This window comes from Magnolia sinica, chromosome 16, assembly GCF_029962835.1.
Source record: "Magnolia sinica isolate HGM2019 chromosome 16, MsV1, whole genome shotgun sequence".
Taxonomy (NCBI): domain Eukaryota; kingdom Viridiplantae; phylum Streptophyta; class Magnoliopsida; order Magnoliales; family Magnoliaceae; genus Magnolia; species Magnolia sinica.
In genome coordinates, this window is record NC_080588.1 from 67,313,442 (window position 1) to 67,332,693 (window position 19,252).

A 19,252-nucleotide genomic window follows, 5' to 3' on the forward strand; every position below is an offset into this window, starting at 1 on the left:
ATCCTTCTCCTGCGGTCACGAGGAGAGAGATGGCTCCTTCAGAGATTACCCTTTCTCTATCAAAGCCATGTAGGAGGTCTTCACGGGTCTGAGACATGACCTTGAAATACTCATTCTTTCAAAGGCTTCGGAGTAGATCACGTCGGCCAAGCTTCCGGTGTCAACTAGGATGCGGTACACCTTATGGTTAGCTACGGTCATAATAACTACCAGGGCGTCGTCATACGGATGCTGGATTCCTCACGCATCGTCTTCCGTGAAGGTCAGACTGCATGGGCTGACACGAATTTCCTTGCTAAGCCGCTCGATCATGTGGATGTAATGCTCCGGATCAGACTTCCGAGAGTGAGCTTTTCGAGCCCGGTTTGAGTCTCCTCCACCAGACGAGCCACCGAAGATGGTGCGGATTTCGGCCTGCTCTTCTGGGGTGTTGTTCGGCTGCTCTCGCTCTTCTTTCTGAGCCGTTCTTTCTTCCTTGGTATATCGGCGCAGATGACCCTTGCGAATGAGGGTCTCAATCTCATCCTTAAGGTCCGCGCAGTTGGCTGTGTTGTGGCCGTGATCTTGGTAGAAACGGCAATACTTACATTTGTCTCGATGGTCCGGATCAGCCTTCATACAAACAGGCCATTTGAGAAGCTTCTGCCCTTGGATGTCCAGTAGAATCTGCTTGGTGGATGTGTGGAGGGGGGCGTAGGAACGGAATTTACCCTCTAGTTTCCTGTTCGGACGACGATCATGGGGAGCACGGTCATCTGGTCCTTTGTTGGGTGTCTAAGGTTCTTCGTTCCTTAGCTTATTCCCTTTGCCAGTTGGCTTGGTTACTTGAACATTTTTGCAGGCATTGGAGAATTCCTCAGCATTAGCATACTTTTGAGATCTAGTGATGAGCTCAGCTAATGTCTTCGGAGGATTCTTCCTAATGGAGAAGGCAAACTTCTCCTCTTTTAGACCACTGAACACTGCAGAGAGCGTCATCTTGTCGTCATAGTCCTCCACCTGTAATGCTTCTTCATTGAAACGAGCGATGTAGTCTTTCAATGATTCCTTTGGCTCTTGTTTGATGGTGAACATGTGGGTGTTTGGTTTCTAGCTCTTCTTACCACTTATGAATTAGGTAAGGAATGATCGGCTAAGCTCCGTGAAGGAACCAATGGAGTTGGGTTTGAGCTGGTGGTACCAAATCCGAGTGGATCCCATGAGTGTGATTGAGAATCCTCTACACATCATCGCATCCGTCGCTGTCTGGATTTGCATCCATGAATGATAAGCCTTCACATGTTCAGATGGGTCACTGGACCCAGAGTATTGGATGACGGAAGGTATCCGGAACCTCTATGGCATCACCTCGCTCATGATTGTTGAGGTGAAGGGAGGCTCGGTCTCTTTCATTATTACCTGAATGGCAGTGGAAACTGATGACGACTGCTGCTTCTTTTCTAGTGTCAGAATTTTGTTGTTGAGCTCCACGAACCGTGTTTCCCAATGATCTTTATTTTCAGCTACTATCTTTTGGGTGTCTTCTATTTCAAGAGTTCTCCTTCCCCTCCTCCTTTCCAACTCATGGTGGAGATCTGTTGGTGCCAAGGTCGAGGTGATTGAGGCATTCGTTAGAGCTCGAGTCGCTGTGTTTGAAGCTGAAACTCGAATTTGAGTCAGGGGAGGGTTCTGAACCGAAGCTGGCGCCCGAGCAAGTTGACGTTGGGGCTCTTCGGGTCTCATACTCCTCGGCATGCAATGGGCTTCCACAACCGAGCCAGCCGGTTCAGGAACATGGTTTTCCTAAGTAAGATGTGGTTGCGACTCTCGTCGCTGCTTCATCTGGTTAATTTCATCGCGCAGGGCTTGTATCTCGCTCTGCATAGCTCGATACTTGCTTGCCCGATTGTGAGAATGCTGAGAAGGCCTTGGAGTTGATTTAATGTGAAGTAGTGAAGAGGAACGGGTCTGATCATTTTGCTCCGGTTCCTTAGCTACTACTTTCTTCTTTCCTCTTGCCATTATGCTTTAGAATAGGAACATGACCTTTCGTATCAGATTCCCACAGACGATGCCATAAATGTTGATGACTAATCTGGATGACTCCCCACTCCGAATTACAAACTCCGAACCACTTCAATGTCTCGAACCTGCACACTTGCAATAAGCAAAGGAGACCCTGGTCTAAGCAGGGGACCCTTCGATGCCTAAGTCAGGTCAAGGGAATCTGGGTCTAAGTTCGGGAGTAGTAGGAGAGTGCAAGATGTTGCGTACCTATAGCAATGGAGTCTCATTGTATTTATACCTGACTATCGGACGGTCTGGGTTTGTTAATCTCGGCACGATTCGCTCAATCAGTGGGATTCTATGATCGTGGAGATATTGTCCGTAATCCAGGGATCGTGTAGCGTATCATGCGTATCTGCGGGCGAAACAATCGGTCGTGTCTGCTTAAGGTAGTTTCTTAGTTTAGCGCATGGAGCGTCCACATCCAATCCCGACCTCGACTCGGGATCTCGGGCTAAAGAGGTCCTAACTTTGAGCCTCGGACCTAGATCAACAAACACATGGGCTTTTGCCATTGAGTTATTCCAACGGAGACTGCGTCCTGAGTCCGAACCAAGCTCCGGCCTGGGCTCATGGTGGACTCGGCCTTACTTATCTGTCGAATATTCCAGAAATCTGCACTTCGAGCTTCGAGGTGGGCGGCGGACCTGTCCTGTCGAGTTAAGTTTTCCCGTAACGGGTGACATAGATGTGAGTGGTCGAGCTATCCATTTCTGGTCGGACAATAGTGGGACGGCCTGAAGTCTTCGGTCTGAGCTTCACACCGACTGTCTCGGTCTTAGATCACTCCGAACCGACTACCTGCCTCGGAGCAGGAGCGCGACTGTGACCGAGCCGGGAATCTTCCTTCCCTTCAGTAGTATTTATCATTTTAGATTGACTTTTATGTGTCCGATCGGATTAAGGAGATGTCGGTCCTCGGAATTGAAGGGGCTCGGATCTTCCCATAACACCATCCATTCCTTTTTCTCATATCATGTTAAAGTATGGGCCAAAAATTGAGGCAGATCCAACCCTCAAGTGGGCCACACCAATTAATAAGCTTGGAATGCACTAAATGCACAAGTACTAAAGGCAAGAGTCATCTCTAGCGTGGTCCACTAGAACGTTAGATTTATCTATTTTCAACCCCATATATCTTAGCATGATATGAGAAAAGGGATAGATTGCGTGGATAAACAAATACATTTATGGTGGGCCCCACGCAGATTCGATCAGACGAGGTCGGACACAATCTACTTCCCTCAATAAGTAAGCCTTAATCAATGGCACAATATCTAATACATGTTTTGGCCTCTCAGTCCATGCCCTAATCAATGGCCCCGATTTCTTGATCCACTTTGTTAATCCTGGGATCAAAGTCAAGCTGACCCACTAAGTGACATGGTCCATATCTAACCGATGGTTTGGAACTGTATTAGTAAGAGATGGTTTGATTTTGTGGCATAGAAATTACTCGCGATAGCTGCGGGAGCTGATTCAATCAGGTCAAGGCTGACTGAGTTCGATCAAGCCATGGCCGTAGGACCCACCTTGATGTATATGTTTTACATCTACGCTATCCATCCATTTTTTTAGATCATTTTAGAATGTGAGACCATAAATGAAGTATGTTATCGCTGAATTTTGGCCAACAGATACGATTAATGTAGAAGTATGCCCTCTGATGGACTTATAAAGGACATGAGAGATGTAGATAACGGGGGGTGCCGATGGCTGGCTATGGACCCTCCGATGCCTAAGTTAGGCTAGTTAATTTTGATCAAGGGTGAAGGCTAAGGTTTTTCTTCCTACCTCTTCTCGTTTAGGGTAGTTGCATATATATATATATATATATATATATATATATATATATATATATATATATATATAGAGAGAGAGAGAGAGAGAGAGAGAGAGAGAGAGAGAGAGAGAGGTCTTGAGCGGTTCTGAAACCGTCGTGTATTAATGGGATATGTTGGAGAGTCTTTGTTTTGATGGGTAACTGCCTCCGAAGATGTCATCGAGCTCACCTCTCTCGGCGTAATCATTACTGAGGTTGGGTCGGTTCCACCTTTCCCGAGTTTGGGGCGCAATCCCCTTAGAGTTATTCATACCGCCTCAAGCAGTGGTCAACCTGGTCAACTCGGGGTGTTGGGGAGCTTGGGGCTCAAGCTCCTTCCCTTATGGGTGGCTCGAGCTCCTTCCCTTATGAGTCCATCATCTGCGTCGTAGACATTCCTGGTGACGTGAGTCATCACCCACCACACTTTATCTTCGAACAACTCAACTTGAGGGCTCATCTCTGCGTTAGATTAACTCCTCATCTCTCCTCAATGCCCTTATGCTTGATCTGTTGCCACCTTAGCTCGGGGTTTACCTCAGCTTGGAGACACATCACTTGTAGTTGGACGGTCATTCTTCCTGTGTGGGTGCAGATTAGATATTGAACACTTTAGTAATCAAAAGGCTACTGAAGTGATGTAGCAAAACCTAATTGGTTAGATACCAACAGTCTTTCCTTTTATAATGAATGCTCATTTAGTTGAAACTTCGTTAGAAATCTTCCACCGTTTGGTTGTACACTTACTCGACCCGGAGTGCACCTAATCCGCTCTCACCCTGTATACAAAGCTCAGGTGGCCCTATAAAGGTATCAATCAAACAATTCAAGGAATACCCAAATCCTGATGATTACGTTAATAGGTTCAATGACAAAAAAACATTACGATGGCTCTATAAAGGTTTCAATCACTAGTTGTCATTAACTCCACTATTTCATGTGGTGTGGTCCACTTGAACTTCGGATTTGCTTTATTTTTGGGTTCATGACTTAAAATGAGATGGAAAAACGGATAGACAGTGTGGATATAAAACACATTCATCACGTTGGGCCCACAGCGCCCAGCTCATCAAAACACCGACAACACAACCTAATCCGTGACCCTTATAACATTACACACGTGATGTATGGGCCTCTCCAGTTGTTGGAACCCTACTTGTAGATAAAGACTTTGATAGTCTAGCAGAGTTGGATGGTTCATACGTAGGCACCAAGGAATTGTACACCTGACATACAAGTAATTAAAATTAAACCGTCAAATTATGTGCACCCCAGTTTAGATGGTTCGTAAATTTAAAGTTACACACACTGATTTGATCTTTTAACTAGCTTGTCAGAGGACTTCTCGTGGATAGTCAAAATGAGAAAATATTAATGGTGTGGATCATGGGAGGAAGAAGCATTATCACATGCCACAAGAAAGGAAAAAAAAAAAGTGAAGAGGAGATGCCCACCGTTGGTTTATGTGAGGGGCTCATTATGTTGTTTAGACATCATTGCACCCGTTCATTATGTGGGTCTCATGTGGATGAAGGACCAATTCGAAAATTAGGAAATTTTATAATTCAGGTGAGCCACACTACATGATTTAGTAGATTGCATGATTTTACGGTTTCTATTAGCGTAGCCCACCTGAGCTTTGAATCTGGAGCGTGAGCGGATTAGGTGCACATCAGGTCCAGTTCATGCACAGTCAAACGATGAAAAATTTCTAATGAAACCCCAACCAAAAGAACATTCATTGTAAAAGAAAAGACGGTTGGTATTCAACCAATCAGATTTTACCATGTCACTTTAATAATCTTTTAGCTACTCAAGTGTTCAGTATTTAATCCGTGGACTGCTCGTATGAGGACCAATTCAGTTTCCCACAACAAAGCTGTTCCAAATCTTTTATATACTATAATAAAGAAAACAACAGTGATTGACAATTAAATTTTTTTTAAGCTATCGAGTTTTGGATCAAATAATATTTGTATTTTATCTTCATCCAGGTCAACGAGTTGAATGGCAAATAAAAATTACAATGGGCCTTAAGAAATTTGTAATAGTAAGCCTTCAATGGTTATTGTTTACAAGGGTGTGGTTCACCTGAAATTTGGATATGCTTCATTTTTTAGCCTGCTTTTTAAAATGAGTCTGAAAAAACAAGATGGCAGGCATGGATACACAATACATGAATCAACTTAGGCCCCGACCTCACCCAATCCGCTTTCGTTAGCGCACAAAAGGACAGAAAAAAGGTCCCCGATTGGGCAATACGCCGCCTGACGTATGGACGCAGGTTGAGTAGCGAGACACGCTACGGAAGTGACGTCCCCAAGTTCTGTGGACCCATTATGATGCATGTGTCGTATCCACAACGTCCATATTATTTCAAGGCATGACCTAGAGGACGAGTAAGATACAAAGCTTTAGTGGACCCCACCACAGAAAACAGCAGGAAGATTGATGCCTACCGTTGAAACCTTCCTAAGGCCCACCAGGATGTTCTTTCGAAATCCAACCTGTTCAAAAGTTTTAAAAAAAATACAACAAAGGGAAAACACATATATCAGCTTGATCGAAAACTTCCGTGGCCTTTCGAAGTTTTCAACGGTGGTGTCACTCTCTCCACTGTTTTCTGTGGTGGGTCCACGAGAGCTTTGCACGTGACTCATTATTTGGGTATTACCTTAAAATGATCTCTCCAGATGGATGGGCCTAATGATGTCACTTCAGTGGCAGTCTTGCTACTCAACCTGTCATAGCCAATCCGCGCCCTGTATGTATGGATTTTATGGCCCCCCAATGAATCCGCTAACGTCAGAAACCGATAGAAAAAGGGTCGCGGATTGGTTGCTACCCCCGCCTGGCTTGGGCTCGGCACAGACAGGGCTCTGAGGGTCCCACCATGATGTATGGATTTTATCCAAACCGTCCATCCATTTCTCCGTATCATTTTAGATTATAAAACGTAAAAAGTTGGTCATATCCAAGGTTCAAGTGGTCCACACAGTGGATATTAAAATCTTACCGTTGAAAACTTCTTGGAGGCCACGAAGTTTTGGATTAAGATGATATATTTGTTTTCCCTTCATCCAGCTCTCTTTTACCTTATGAAATGTTTGATGGCAAATAAGCATCACCTTGGGCCACAGGAAGGTTTCAATGGTGGGCGTCGTTTTCACTGCTGCTTCCTGCGGTGTGGTCCTTTTGAGTTTTAATCCTCCTCATTTTTGGGATTATACTGTTAAATGATATGAAAAAATAGATGGACGGTGTGGATGAAACCCATACATCACGGTGGGCCCCTCAGATCCCTGCATGTGCTGTGCTCTGGACAGGCGGGGGTAGTACCCAATCCGCGTCCCTTAAAACGTGAAAAATGTTCTTCTCGACGAGGGTTTCCTCCCTCCTCTCCACGTGCGATGCACGTGACATAACCAGCGGATACAACAGTATTCGCCATGAAGGTCGCAGAACTACCTCCTCCCACTCTTATCTCCCCCTCGCCCAAAATCCGAAACACAAAAGACGAAAATAACCCCCATTTTGATGGCATTTACATCCCTACCCCTCCATTTCAAGCCATCCCACTCTCTCCACATCTACAAAACCATTCATGGCATCCAATCCCCATCCATGTTCGCCATCCCATTCCCTCAAAACCCTAGATTCTCCACCCTTTCTTCAAGTTCACCCTCCATTGCCTGCAAATTTACAGCTTCTGACACTAAACCTTTCCTCCGACAGCTGCGTCTTCCACGAAAACCCGTAGTCCGAACCTGCGCTTCGAAGGAAGAATCTCAACCTCCCGATGGCGAGGAACCTATCTCCGTCCGCAATGGGAAGATCGCCATTGCTTCTGCGATTACGATCGTTTTGGCAGTCGTGAATCGCGTTCTGTACAAGCTCGCGCTTGTTCCGATGAAGGAGTATCCGTTCTTCATGGCCCAAGTCACGACTTTCGGGTAATAGTTTCTGAGGATTTCAATTTCTCTACACTTTCTTCTGTCAATCAATTTAAATTGCGATAGCTGATTCGCAGCGTAGTTAAAACTGGTCAGGGTTGGAATGGATAACCAGACCCAAGATTTGATTACATTCATTTTAAGTTCAATTTGAAATGGAAAGCATTGGAATAGTATCAAGAGAACTAACATTTCCGATTGGAGAAGTTTTCCGTCCATTCTTTTCTACTGCATTTCAACTCAATTTAAAACTATTGCATCCAAGTCGATTGTAAACTTTATAGCAATTTGGAACCTAGCTGCTCAATATGAATGAATGCCAATGACGGCAGTCACAATTTTGGTCACTTCAACTTCATTGGACCCATTATTGTAATATGATGCGATTGTGAATGCAAATGAGGCCACTTGGCCAGTTTGGGTAGGCATCCAGAGTCGCATTTAACTGTTCCAATGCCCAAGAATCATCATCATCATCTAAGCCTTATTTCAACTAATTGGGCTCGGCTATGCAAATTTTGTTCTACCACTCCACTGCATCAGGGGCCTCAAGTCTTTTCTCACTACCTCCACCCACATCCTTTCTGACCTTCCCCAAATCATAATCATCTGAGCCTTATTTCAACTAATTGGGGTCAGCTATGCAAATTTTGTTCTACCAATCCATTATATCAATGGCCATAACTTCAGTTAGACTAGGTCCTCAAGTCTTCTCGTTCTACCTCCACTCGCATCCTTTTTGTCCTTCCCCTTACCATTTTTTAGAGCCTTCAATTTGCACCAACTCACTCCTTCTAACCGGCGTAGTTCTTGGTCTACATTGCACATGAGCAAACCATCCAAGTCTACTTTCCCTAATCTCAGTATCAATTTGTGCTACTCCTAAGTTTCCTCAAATTGATGCTTTTCTATTTCTATCCTTCCTCCTCTTTGCCACTCACCCATCTCAACATCCTCATTTCAGCTACACTCATTCTATGAACATGTTATTCCTCAACTCTGCAACATCCTATCCTAAAATACATGGCTGGTCTTATAGCTATCTTATAAGTTTCCCCTTAGTTATACATGATGATCACATAAAACTCCAGAGGCACATCTCCACTTCTTCCACCCAACTTGAATTCTAGGGCAACATCTTCTCAATCCCTCCATTCTCAAGAGTTATCGACCCATAATATCGAAATTGGTCATTTTGGGATACTTCTTGCCCAACAATCCTAACTAATTTCTTTTTTCCACTCCTATGGCTATTAAAGTTGCACTTCCTTCCTATACTATGTTTTTTGTCCAACTAATTTTAAATCTCTAAGATTTTGAAGCATTTCTTCATACCTCTAGCTTTGTGTTTATGCTCTCCCCTGTCCTATGAATCAAAACTATGTCAACTGTAAATAACATACACCATGGGATCTCTTCTTACAAATGCCTCATTAACTCGTTTATAACCAATGGAATAAGGGCTTAATGCCGACCCCTGGTGCAAGCATGCAGTCATTGGGAATTCACCCGTTTATCCAACGATGGTCCTCACATTTATTAGCACTCTCTAATATATATCCTTAATCATCTTGATATACCCTCTTAAAAATCCTTTCTTTCCCAACACCTAGGATCCTATCATATGCCTTCTCCAAGTCCACAGAGACGATGTGGAGATCCTTCCTTTGCTCCCAATATTTCTCTATCAATTGTCTAAGTAGGAAAACAACTTCAATGGTAGATCCCGTTGGCATGGGACCAAACTGATTTTCTAATACGTCTCATGCCTTGGTCATTGCTCAGTCACTCTCTGCGAAAGTTTCATAGTATGGCTTATAAGTTTAATACCCTGATAATTAGTGTAGCTTTGTATGTCTCCTTTGTCGTTATAAATAGGTACCACAATACTTTTTCTCCATTCGTTAGGTGTTTTCTTTAATCTTACAATCTTGTTGGACAACTTTGTCAACCAAAAAAACCCAATATCTCCCATGCACCTCCAAACCTCATCCGGTATACCATCTGGTTTGAGGGTGTTTTCATCTTTCTTAAAGGTTCTTTCACTTAAGATATCCTATTTCCCAAAGAATAGTGCTGAGAATTTTGGCACTTTTGGGAAATGAGCATTCAACTTTCGGAGTGAAACCAGCTAGAAATGGCCATTGTGCGAAATGTGGGACCCAGCCAAAATTCACTCAGTGGCAATTTGTGCTCAATGCAAATTTAGTACTTTCCAACTTCCAAGACATTTGGTCTTAAGTTATTGATTGGGAAACTAATGCCCTGCCCCAAAAATCAGACCATTCCACTCATTAGGTCGGCCACACTGGCACAAGAAAAATGGACGGTTAGAAAAAATGACGGAGTCTATATTCAACAAACACATGTGACCCATTTGACAAACATACCTTCTAGAATTTTTGCCCATGGCATGTTCGTGATCAGCCCACACTTGAGGAATGGCCTGGATCTGGTACATGTCTGCCATGTTGGAACATGTGCCCTGAATTGCCTCTTCAATGTTTCCCCACAGGTATCACCTTAGCAGTTCTTCCTAACTTCCATTTATAAAAAGAATCTCATTCTTTGAGATTACATTTTGCCCACGGAAAATGATTAATCTATTTTGGCCTCAGATATTCCATTATGGGGGACCCTATTCCTGTTCATCATACAATGGTGATGCTCAGTAGAATTCATGAGTTTATCATGTATGGCTGGGAAGATCGAAAGGAAAAAAGAGAAGCCTTGTGGTACCTATCAATGCTTGTTTGTTTGTGGTCTGTTTGGAGGGAGCATAATAATAGAACTTTTTATACAAGCCAAATCGTAGAATGTTGTTTTTTAAATGACTAAGAATAGAACTGCAAGTTAAATGAGCTGGTAGAGACAATGTAGTGTGTGTGTGAGTGATCCAGGGTTCAATCCCCGGTAGTGTTTACCTTTCAAAAAAAAAAAAACCGCTAGTTGGACTTTGGGGCAAGAGGAATTTGCTGGATGTAACAGGGAATCAATCATTGCTGGGTGGGGTTTGCATTGTTGTTCTATCTCCAAATGATATCTCATCTGTGTGTGTGTGTGTTTTTTTTTTTTTTTGACTTCTGATGTAAAAAGGTTACTGTTGCCTTTAAATAAAAAAAAAATCCACTGACAATTACTGTTTTAGTCATTCTAGTGATGTTTGGTTTTTGAAGTGTTTCCTTGGAAAAGTTGCTTGTCATGCTCATGCATATGAATGTAGAGAATTAAATTCTCTTGAATCAAGTTTAACTATGTTAGCAAGTCTCTTTAATCAAGGAGTGATGTTTGAGTCTATTTAACCATTGAAGAGAGAGTTCAACTGGTCTATGGAGATGAAAACTCTCACTCATACATTGTAGATGAAGAGCTCATATTTCTTTGCAAAAAGAAAAAGAAAATTCTTTTTAAAAAAAATATACAAGAGCCCATATTTACACACACGCACATGTATCTATATATTTAGTGGGCTAATGGATGAGTGCAGCCCACACCTGTAATAACAGGTGCTAAAACACACACACACACACACACACACACAACACCCATGAGCCAGCCACGGGGTTTAAAGTATCATCCAAAACCAGTACATATTGCTTGATATGTACCAGTATTGCCCATGAATGATACACCCGAATCAGCCCGATATGGGGCTATATGGGGCCATGCCATTGTTGAACGATACAATACCCAATACACTGATTTAAAGCCTTGCCCAGCAAAGAAAAGAATACTCCTAATGCTTGCATGAAGACACCTCATGCTGGCATAAGGCACCTCATTCTTGCATGGAACACCTCATGCTAGTTGGTGTTAATATTTAGCAATAACGCATGCTAGTTGGTGTTACAATTTAGCAATGATACAAGCAAGTTGCTGTTGCAATTTAGCAATTACACCAGCAAGTTTTGACACTTCTTGTTGCAGGTACGTGATAATCTATTTTTCAATTCTTTACTTTCGAAATCGTGCCGGAGTCGTAACTAAAGAAATGCTAGATCTTCCAAAATCCAGTTTTATGTCCATTGGTATTCTAGAAGCCCTTGGAGTTGCTGCTGGGATGTCTGCTGGAGGTATGTTAAGAAACTTATATTGAAACAGCAACTTGGAAGGATTATTTGCTTGGCATAATTTATCAAAAATCATTTTTAGCTAGAAACTTTGGTGCTGCCTCAGGAGAAATGGATTTGCATATGCAAAGGGCACATAATGTTAAACTTTAAGGGGGGATTATATCATCCTCGACCTGAGGATATGTAATTGCTAAATATCCTGAGTGTTGCATTTGTACAAGTGAGGCTGTTTCCTTGTTGATCCGGACAGTTGATCTGATGGGCCCCAGTATGATAGGACATGCCCCCAAAACCTCCCAGATTGGAAGATAGTAGCCTTCCGACCATGAGCCTTCTCTTTGCGGCATGATTAACCCAGTTGTATAAGTTTTCTTAACTGTTTAATTTCAGGCCCCCAATCGAATCAGGAGATTGTTTCATTAGGGGTACATTTGGGGCACTTGATTCCACCTTGGGTCCCATCAGATTAATCGCCTAAACTACCAAGGCATGGCCCACTTGTGGATACTCAAAACTTCAGGTTAGTGTGCATATCCCCAGGCCATCGGAGGTCAAGGATCATATATTCCTCACCTCTAAATTAATAATCCCTGGAATTTCTTAACATAACATCATCTCAATTAGTGCAAACATTGACACTGTTTGATGATAAGATCTCTTGCTTGATTTAAGTGTTGTTTGCTTCCTGTTATGCATTTATCTTACTCTTATTTGATCATTAAGCCGACATCCTATGTAAGAATATAAAACCACAAGAAGTTGAAATCATTTCAGGAAATAACCACCATATGCTAATTTTTGGTTTGTGTTCACAGCTATGCTTCCAGGACCAGCTATACCTATTTTATCTCAGGTGATGTTGATTTTGAGTGTATTAGATCAAGTAGTTGAACGTAAGGTCTCCACCAAACTGAAATTTGAATATTTACGCCTTTGACTCATTTTGTAGAAAACCAGAGCATCTGAATTTATCTATCATGTATTTGGACTGTTTATACCCAATAACAGGTACCTAAAATTAAAATAACTGGATTTGCAACCAAAGCTTGGGTTCCAACCTGTAGCTCAATGCTAGAAAGGTTGTGTTTCAACAGTGAGGTCTCAGGTTTAAGCTTAAAATAAAGGAAGGAACAGTTCGAGACTTCATGATCAGCTACTGGCCTGGAAACGAGTCATAACGCTGATGTGTTTGGATCATTTGAACAGTACTGGTCCTAAATTTGCCAGCACAATACCCAGATTAAGTGCAGCCCCCCCAGTGTTCGTTGTAGAACGGTGCATGCATTTTCCTGAGACTGCTTAAAAGCAGGTGCTGACTGATTGATGGTCATGTTAGTTGCTGCTTGAGATATTTATGTTCCTTTCTGTTTTGGACTGCTGTGCCATATTTCTCTTTTATTTGGGGCCTTTCTATTTGCACCCTTGTAATTGTTAGTTCCCACCCACAAGGTAATTTGGTCACTGCAAAATTGTTGAAGGTACTAAACCAAAGAACTTGTTTTGACCAAATTACCCCTGTTGGGTGGAAATGTAGATCTGTGGAGTGGAAGTAACATTCACCTTTATTTACCGGAAAATACTATGGATCACATTCACCAAGAATAGGACTCGGTCACATGTAGGGAAACAGTATACTTAAACATTAAATCCAGGGTCTGAGTCTTTATGCAATGCTTTAGTGAAATAAAGTACTTTGCTTACATGATGCAAGTAGATTGGTGCTCCTTTATTTATTATATCTTTCAGCAGTTGAATCGCCGTTCTCACCACGACTTTCATGTGCCCTCTTGCAGACATTCTTGGTGTGGCAGCTTATCTTTTCTTGCTTCATTTTAGGAAGACAATACTCACTCCATGAAGTACTTGGCTGCTTGCTTGTAGCTGCTGGTGTGGTTGTTGCAGTGGCAAGGTATCCTATTTGGAACTCTTTTCCAGTGAGTCTGCCTTGATGTTGATTGATGTTTTGAGGTTTCTTACAAATTTTTGGCATTCAGTCAGTCATAATATGGAAATTCCAACTGAATACGGGTACATGATGGATAAGAAAATAATGCAGAAGCAATATAATTTGCCCATTCATCAATGACACGAGAAATTATCGATAGCATTTCATCAAGGTGTGAGCCAGCTGCAAATGTTGTCCAAGTTTTGTGGAAGTTAAATTATTTTGTGAAACCTACCCATACAAGGCTTTGATGGAACCTTTGAGATATGAAACTCTTCTACTTGTCTTTTGTGTCGTGAGAAATTCATCCAATTTCATAGACAATCTTTTTACATGCATCTCACCAGTTGAAACTGTCTGCGATTGCTTGGGTATAATTAAAAATTCCACAGTTGAGTGAATGTAATTTAAACAGGTTAGTATTTGCACGAGTTTTATCTAATAATGCATCAATTGTGTGTGTCAATAAATGGTTGCTTCTTATGCTCATTTTTATAGATTCAGTTATTTTAGGTGTAGGATGGTAGTATAACCTTTATAGCTTTGTATGTGTAGCATGGTGGTAGAATTCCGCTTAATTATGCATGCCAGTGATGCCACAATCCTGGTTCAAATGCCACAACATACAATTGCAGTAACTTTTGACTGTGAAAGCCAATTAAATCTCTCTCATGTGCACTCAAAATAAGAGATCTCCTCAGCGGCACACACCACATGGCACATTTGTGCAAGATCCAAGCCATCCATCTGTGAATCCACCATATGTGTAGATGTCATGGGCCAAGAATCAGGTCAATCCACTCATCAGATGGGTCAAAATGTGGGAAACCAATGGACCGTAAAAAGACACCCAAGATTTTATCAAACACTGCACCCCACCAGATGTGTGGACCAGAAAAAAATATGAGCCAGGTAATCCAAATGGTGGGATTACATGCATACAACCAGCTTGGCACATTGGCAGTTTGCAGAGGTGCCAGGATCTACATGTGTGGAATTAAGCTTACCTACCTACATGTGTGGATTTGGTATGTGTGATGAGGTGTGGATTTGGTAAATTCCTAAATGTTTTGTGTACACTTTAATTGCAGTGGATCAAATGAGACTCAATTACTGTCCCAAGTGGAATTTCTATGGCCAGCTCTAATGATAGCGTCATCTGCATTTCAAGCTGCTGCTTCAATTATCAAGGTTACGGCCAACTGTAGTTTTATTTATGCTGGTATTTCTTGTATTGGGGAAACCAATCCATCAACCTTAAACTGCATGATATGTACATAACAGGAATTTGTTTTCATTGATGCTGAAAAGCGCCTTGAGGTATGATTTTTTTTTTCTTCTTTCCCAGTATGCAATTCTTGAAAATTCTAGTGCTTTTTTGAATTCATTTTCACAGATGCACTGGTATCTGATATGGATTCCTTATCAGGATTTTCAGTAATCATTGTCTTACATATATATGCAGGGGAAGCCTGTGGACATATTTGTGGTCAATTCTTTTGGGTCTGGGTTCCAGGTGGGTGACTTCTGTTTTGCAGAGCCTTTCCTCCCCCACCCCCCCCAATTCCCCCAATTCTTTATTTGCTTTGGAGACGTGGTTTTAAGACTCATCCGAGCGACTTAGACGAGTCAACTCAGGCTGAGTGGGACCCGATGCAGTTCGACACTCCCCCACCGAGTCACCCCCGACTACTGCAAGTCGGGCCGATTCAGCACCGACTCAGGTGAGTCGAGACTCGACTCAGGGCTGATTGAGTTGATCCAAGTTGCCAAGTCTTTTAACCATGTTTGGAGAAGTCACAGTGAATATCTTTGAAATGCATGCCTTTGGACACCCCTTTAGTACTGTAAATTTGGAGTTCTGCCAAACTCACATGCACCTCCTCATTAGTGCCAGCATAGCATGTGCGTGGGATGTCCATTCATACATCAGGCGGGTCCTGTCATCTTGATACCCTGGTCCAAAAATCGGGTCAGTCCACCCATCAGGCAGGCTGCTCGCACATGTTGAATTTGAACCATTGTCAATTTCTTTTAAACTGTCCATGTGTGAACATCTGATGACCTGCCTGATTTATGGTCCAGGTTGTCTTTGTGGAAGGGCCCACTTGATGCATCTCTGGCGTCCCATCTACGTGCCTGATCAGCGCATGTGGCTTTGTGTGGGTTCAACAGAGCTCATAAATTTGACACAATAATCAGTTATCAGTTTTCTTTGGATACTTTGCTCTGAAAATGGATTTGAAGTGTTATCCTAAATCGAAGTTAATCGTTTCACTGTGATTGAAACCCAATTGCTTTCTTTGCCACATGTAGGCTCTTTTTGTGTTACTTCTTCTTCCTTTCCTATCAAGCATGAGAGGAATTCCATTTAGTGAGCTCCCTTTGTACCTAAGAAGTGGTGCTGGTTGCTTTATGAATATTGGTGCTGATATAACAGGCAAGTTTTCTTCTTTTGGAATGATATTCATTATTTGAATAATTCTTTAGTTCTTCCTTGTCATTCCTTATTTCATGATGGGAGCTGATCCATTGCCTGCGGCCGCAGGGAGGTACCATGCATTCTTCATATCATTACCACGTGTATAGTATATTTGGGTGCCATATTAATTGCTCATTCTGCAAGTCCAATGGCGGGCCATAGATCTGGCTGCAATGATCCTAACTATTACCTAGGGGGTGTTTAATTTTTCAATTCCTCGGTAAATACCAATAAATAGCTGTAAACAGCTCATAATTTTTATTTACGTCTGTTTCCACCTTGGAACTTGGTCTAGAAAAGGTTGATTCTAATCTGTGGGGTCCGCTGTGATGTATGTGACATATCCACGCCGTCCATCCATTTTACCTGAACATTTTAGGGAATGAGCCCAAAAATGAGGCAGGTCCAAAGCTCAAGTGTCCTATACCATAGGAAATCGTGGTTGTTAAAGGTTTTTAACGATAGGTGTTCAACCCACTATTTCGTGTGGCGTGGTCCACTTGAGCTTTAGATCTACCTAAATTTTGGATTCATGCCCTAAAATCATCCCGCGAAATGGATGGATGGTGTGGATAAGCCACATATATCACAGTGGACCCCACATGAAATTCACATTCGCCTCGGTTTTAGTGTCAAAAAAGCAAATGGTCATTGTCATCATAGGAAAAGGTGCAAGAATTACATTGGTAATTAATCATTACCCATTTTACATGTATTTATATGGGGAAATTGAAAAACAAACACCCCCTTGAGTGACTTTAAATGAGCACTTTTTTTTTCTTTCAAACACACACACCCATGCACTCACACCACAGTGGGATTTCACCATGATAGGTACTCGAACCCATGACCTCATGTTGAAACTCTTGTGAGTCTACCATTGAGGCATGAGTAAGGAGCCACTTTAAATGGGCACTTAAGAACAAAACATACAGTTGCATTAGATTAGGAAAAGAATTCCATTGATTAGACAGGATTGCTCCATCATGTCAGTCTTTGGTTAGGGGCCAGGCAATTACATGACCCACGGAGGGAAGGAGGGAGGTAGGGTGAAAAGTCGATATTCAATTTCAACATTGAGATTTCAGGTTTGAGCCAGTTTACCTATTAAAAAAAGCTCGATATTCTATTTCCTATTTTAGATGGAGGTCCTTCAGATAATAGACAGTACAGGGAGGGAGGGAAGGAGGGAGCAAACTCGATATTCTATTTCAACACTGAGGTTTTGGGTTTGAGTCAAATTGAATTTACCTATAAAAAAAACTCGATATTCTATCTCCAATTTTAGACAGAGGTCCTTAGATAATAGCGAGTATGAAGTGCTAACAACAATGTCTAAATTATATCAAGCATTTAATATCAGATGATCCTATACATTGATTAGAGATGTTTTCCCCATCAAGCATCAAACTGCCTACTTTTTTACCCTCAAGGGTCCAACAAGTGGTTTGGTCACCTGACAAGTGTAATTTTTGGGGGGCACGCCCAATTTATTTTCGGACTGCACAGATGAAAGATCTGAATCTTACAATGAGCATGGGTACAGAATGCTTGAACCTTAAATGATATTGATTTCACTGGTTCCTCTCTCCAGATAATATTTCGCCACATTCTATTAATTTCTACTCCCCTTTCAAGTGAAGCATATACCGTTCATTTGTTCTAGGGTGAATTCTTTTGGATTGAAGTTTTGAACCACTCATCAGGTTGCGAAGGCGCTCCTCTTCTTCCCCTGCTTTACATAACCATCAACCTGGCTTTCAACATCTCAGTGCTTTATCTGGTAAAGATTTCATCTGCGGTGGTTTCGTCGCTTGCAGCAACATTATCAGGTATTACCATAATCAGGGGCATCAGCATGTGCGTGCCATAGTTCTAAAACTCGCTGGCTCAACTCAAAAACTCAGCCAAGTGAACTTGACTCAGCGAGATTTCCAGCCAAGTCACCTGGAAACTCGAATCTGACTGTGACTCGGCCGAGTCACGGCAAGACTCATTGAGTTGACTCGCCGACTCAGTTGAATTGATGCAACTCACTCTGACTCGAGCTGAGTCGCCTTGTCAGGCCTCCTTGTTATTAAAGGTAAACAATATTATGGGGAAGATTTCAACCAGTGACCTCTGTTGGAGGTACAAAGCACCAAACTGACAAGCTATGGAACAACCTGTTGCTTTCTTTCTTATTTTATAATATGAAATATAACTAGTTAGATGTTTACTACCATTCCCACTATTTTTTGTTTGTACTTATTACCTATTGAGTTGAGTCAGGTCAAGTCTTTGAGTCGACCCAACCTGAATGAGCATTGAGTCGAGTTTTTGGGTTTTTAAACCAAGGTGCATGCATGCATTTGGAATTTAACATGCATATGCAGTCAGGGACTTGATCATTTATTACTTTCTTTGTTTGCAGTGCCGATTGCTATTTATGTCCTTACGCTGCCATTGCCTTATATGCCCCAAGGCGAAAGCTTGAGCCCATATTTCATCTTCGGTAGTGCGATTCTGGTGTTGGGTCTGGTACTGTACAATCTACCTCGTCCTGCTGATGAAGGCTCCAAAACCATCTGATGTTGTACAATTAACCCATTCAATTAAAACCCCCCAACCCCCCCCCCCCCCCCCCCCCACCCTTTTTAGTTTTATTTTTATTGAAGGGCTAATGGATGGAAGTCACAGGTAGGTTGGCCACAACCACATTTTTTCATGGGAGAAAGAATGTGTCTGTGTGGATCAATTTCTTAGATGAGTTTCTATGATGTAAAATGGCCGGATGATGCCTTATCATAGTTAGCGAATTTTTTCATGGAAACACACCACACCAGCTGTGGTTTGGTTCAAAACGGGGTTTAGGCCTCAAACCCCCTTTCGGTGCTGCTCTCAACGGGCCCTATTTGTTTGTAAGGTGTGCCGTGTTCGTTTGAGCTTTTT

The 19,252-nt window shown here is 42.2% G+C and overlaps 2 protein-coding genes across 3 annotated transcripts; one reads left to right on the top strand and one right to left on the bottom strand.

Annotated features, from left to right (window-relative positions):
- Positions 1 to 240: 240 nt before the first annotated feature.
- LOC131228909 (uncharacterized) lies at positions 241 to 1,074 on the bottom strand. The gene is made up of 2 exons (XM_058224747.1): positions 826 to 1,074; positions 241 to 774 (listed from the first exon to the last, which is right to left on the bottom strand). The coding sequence occupies exons 1-2, from the start codon at positions 1,072 to 1,074 to the stop codon at positions 241 to 243; spliced, it is 783 nt and encodes a 260-aa protein (XP_058080730.1).
- A 6,172-nt stretch (positions 1,075 to 7,246) lies between these two features.
- LOC131229312 (protein CLT2, chloroplastic) lies at positions 7,247 to 18,921 on the top strand. Of its 2 annotated transcripts, XM_058225235.1 has the most exons (10): positions 7,248 to 7,821; positions 11,749 to 11,894; positions 12,710 to 12,747; positions 13,688 to 13,803; positions 14,931 to 15,030; positions 15,124 to 15,159; positions 15,305 to 15,355; positions 16,156 to 16,279; positions 18,028 to 18,153; positions 18,735 to 18,921. In XM_058225235.1, exons 1-10 carry the CDS (start codon positions 7,406 to 7,408, stop codon positions 18,890 to 18,892), a joined length of 1,311 nt encoding a protein of 436 aa, XP_058081218.1. In that variant the 5' UTR covers positions 7,248 to 7,405; the 3' UTR covers positions 18,893 to 18,921. The 2 variants fall into 2 exon arrangements, with proteins under 2 accessions (XP_058081219.1, XP_058081218.1); XM_058225236.1 differs by lacking the exon at positions 15,305 to 15,355 and having other exon boundaries at positions 7,247 to 7,821.
- Positions 18,922 to 19,252: the final 331 nt, after the last annotated feature.

What these genes read in the sequence shown, in the direction of transcription:
- LOC131228909 (XM_058224747.1), bottom strand. Translation starts at nt 1,074, where the DNA reads ATGTTCACCATCAAACAAGAGCCAAAGGAATCATTGAAAGACTACATC. An exon ending in ATGCCTGCAAAAATGTTCAA is followed by an intron (nt 775 to 825) that starts GTAACCAAGCCA and finishes GAAGAACCTTAG; the next exon opens with ACACCCAACAAAGGACCAGA.
- LOC131229312 (XM_058225235.1), top strand. Translation starts at nt 7,406, where the DNA reads ATGGCATTTACATCCCTACCCCTCCATTTCAAGCCATCCCACTCTCTC. An exon ending in CTTTTGGGTCTGGGTTCCAG is followed by an intron (nt 15,356 to 16,155) that starts GTGGGTGACTTC and finishes TGCCACATGTAG; the next exon opens with GCTCTTTTTGTGTTACTTCT. An exon ending in GCTTGCAGCAACATTATCAG is followed by an intron (nt 18,154 to 18,734) that starts GTATTACCATAA and finishes CTTTGTTTGCAG; the next exon opens with TGCCGATTGCTATTTATGTC.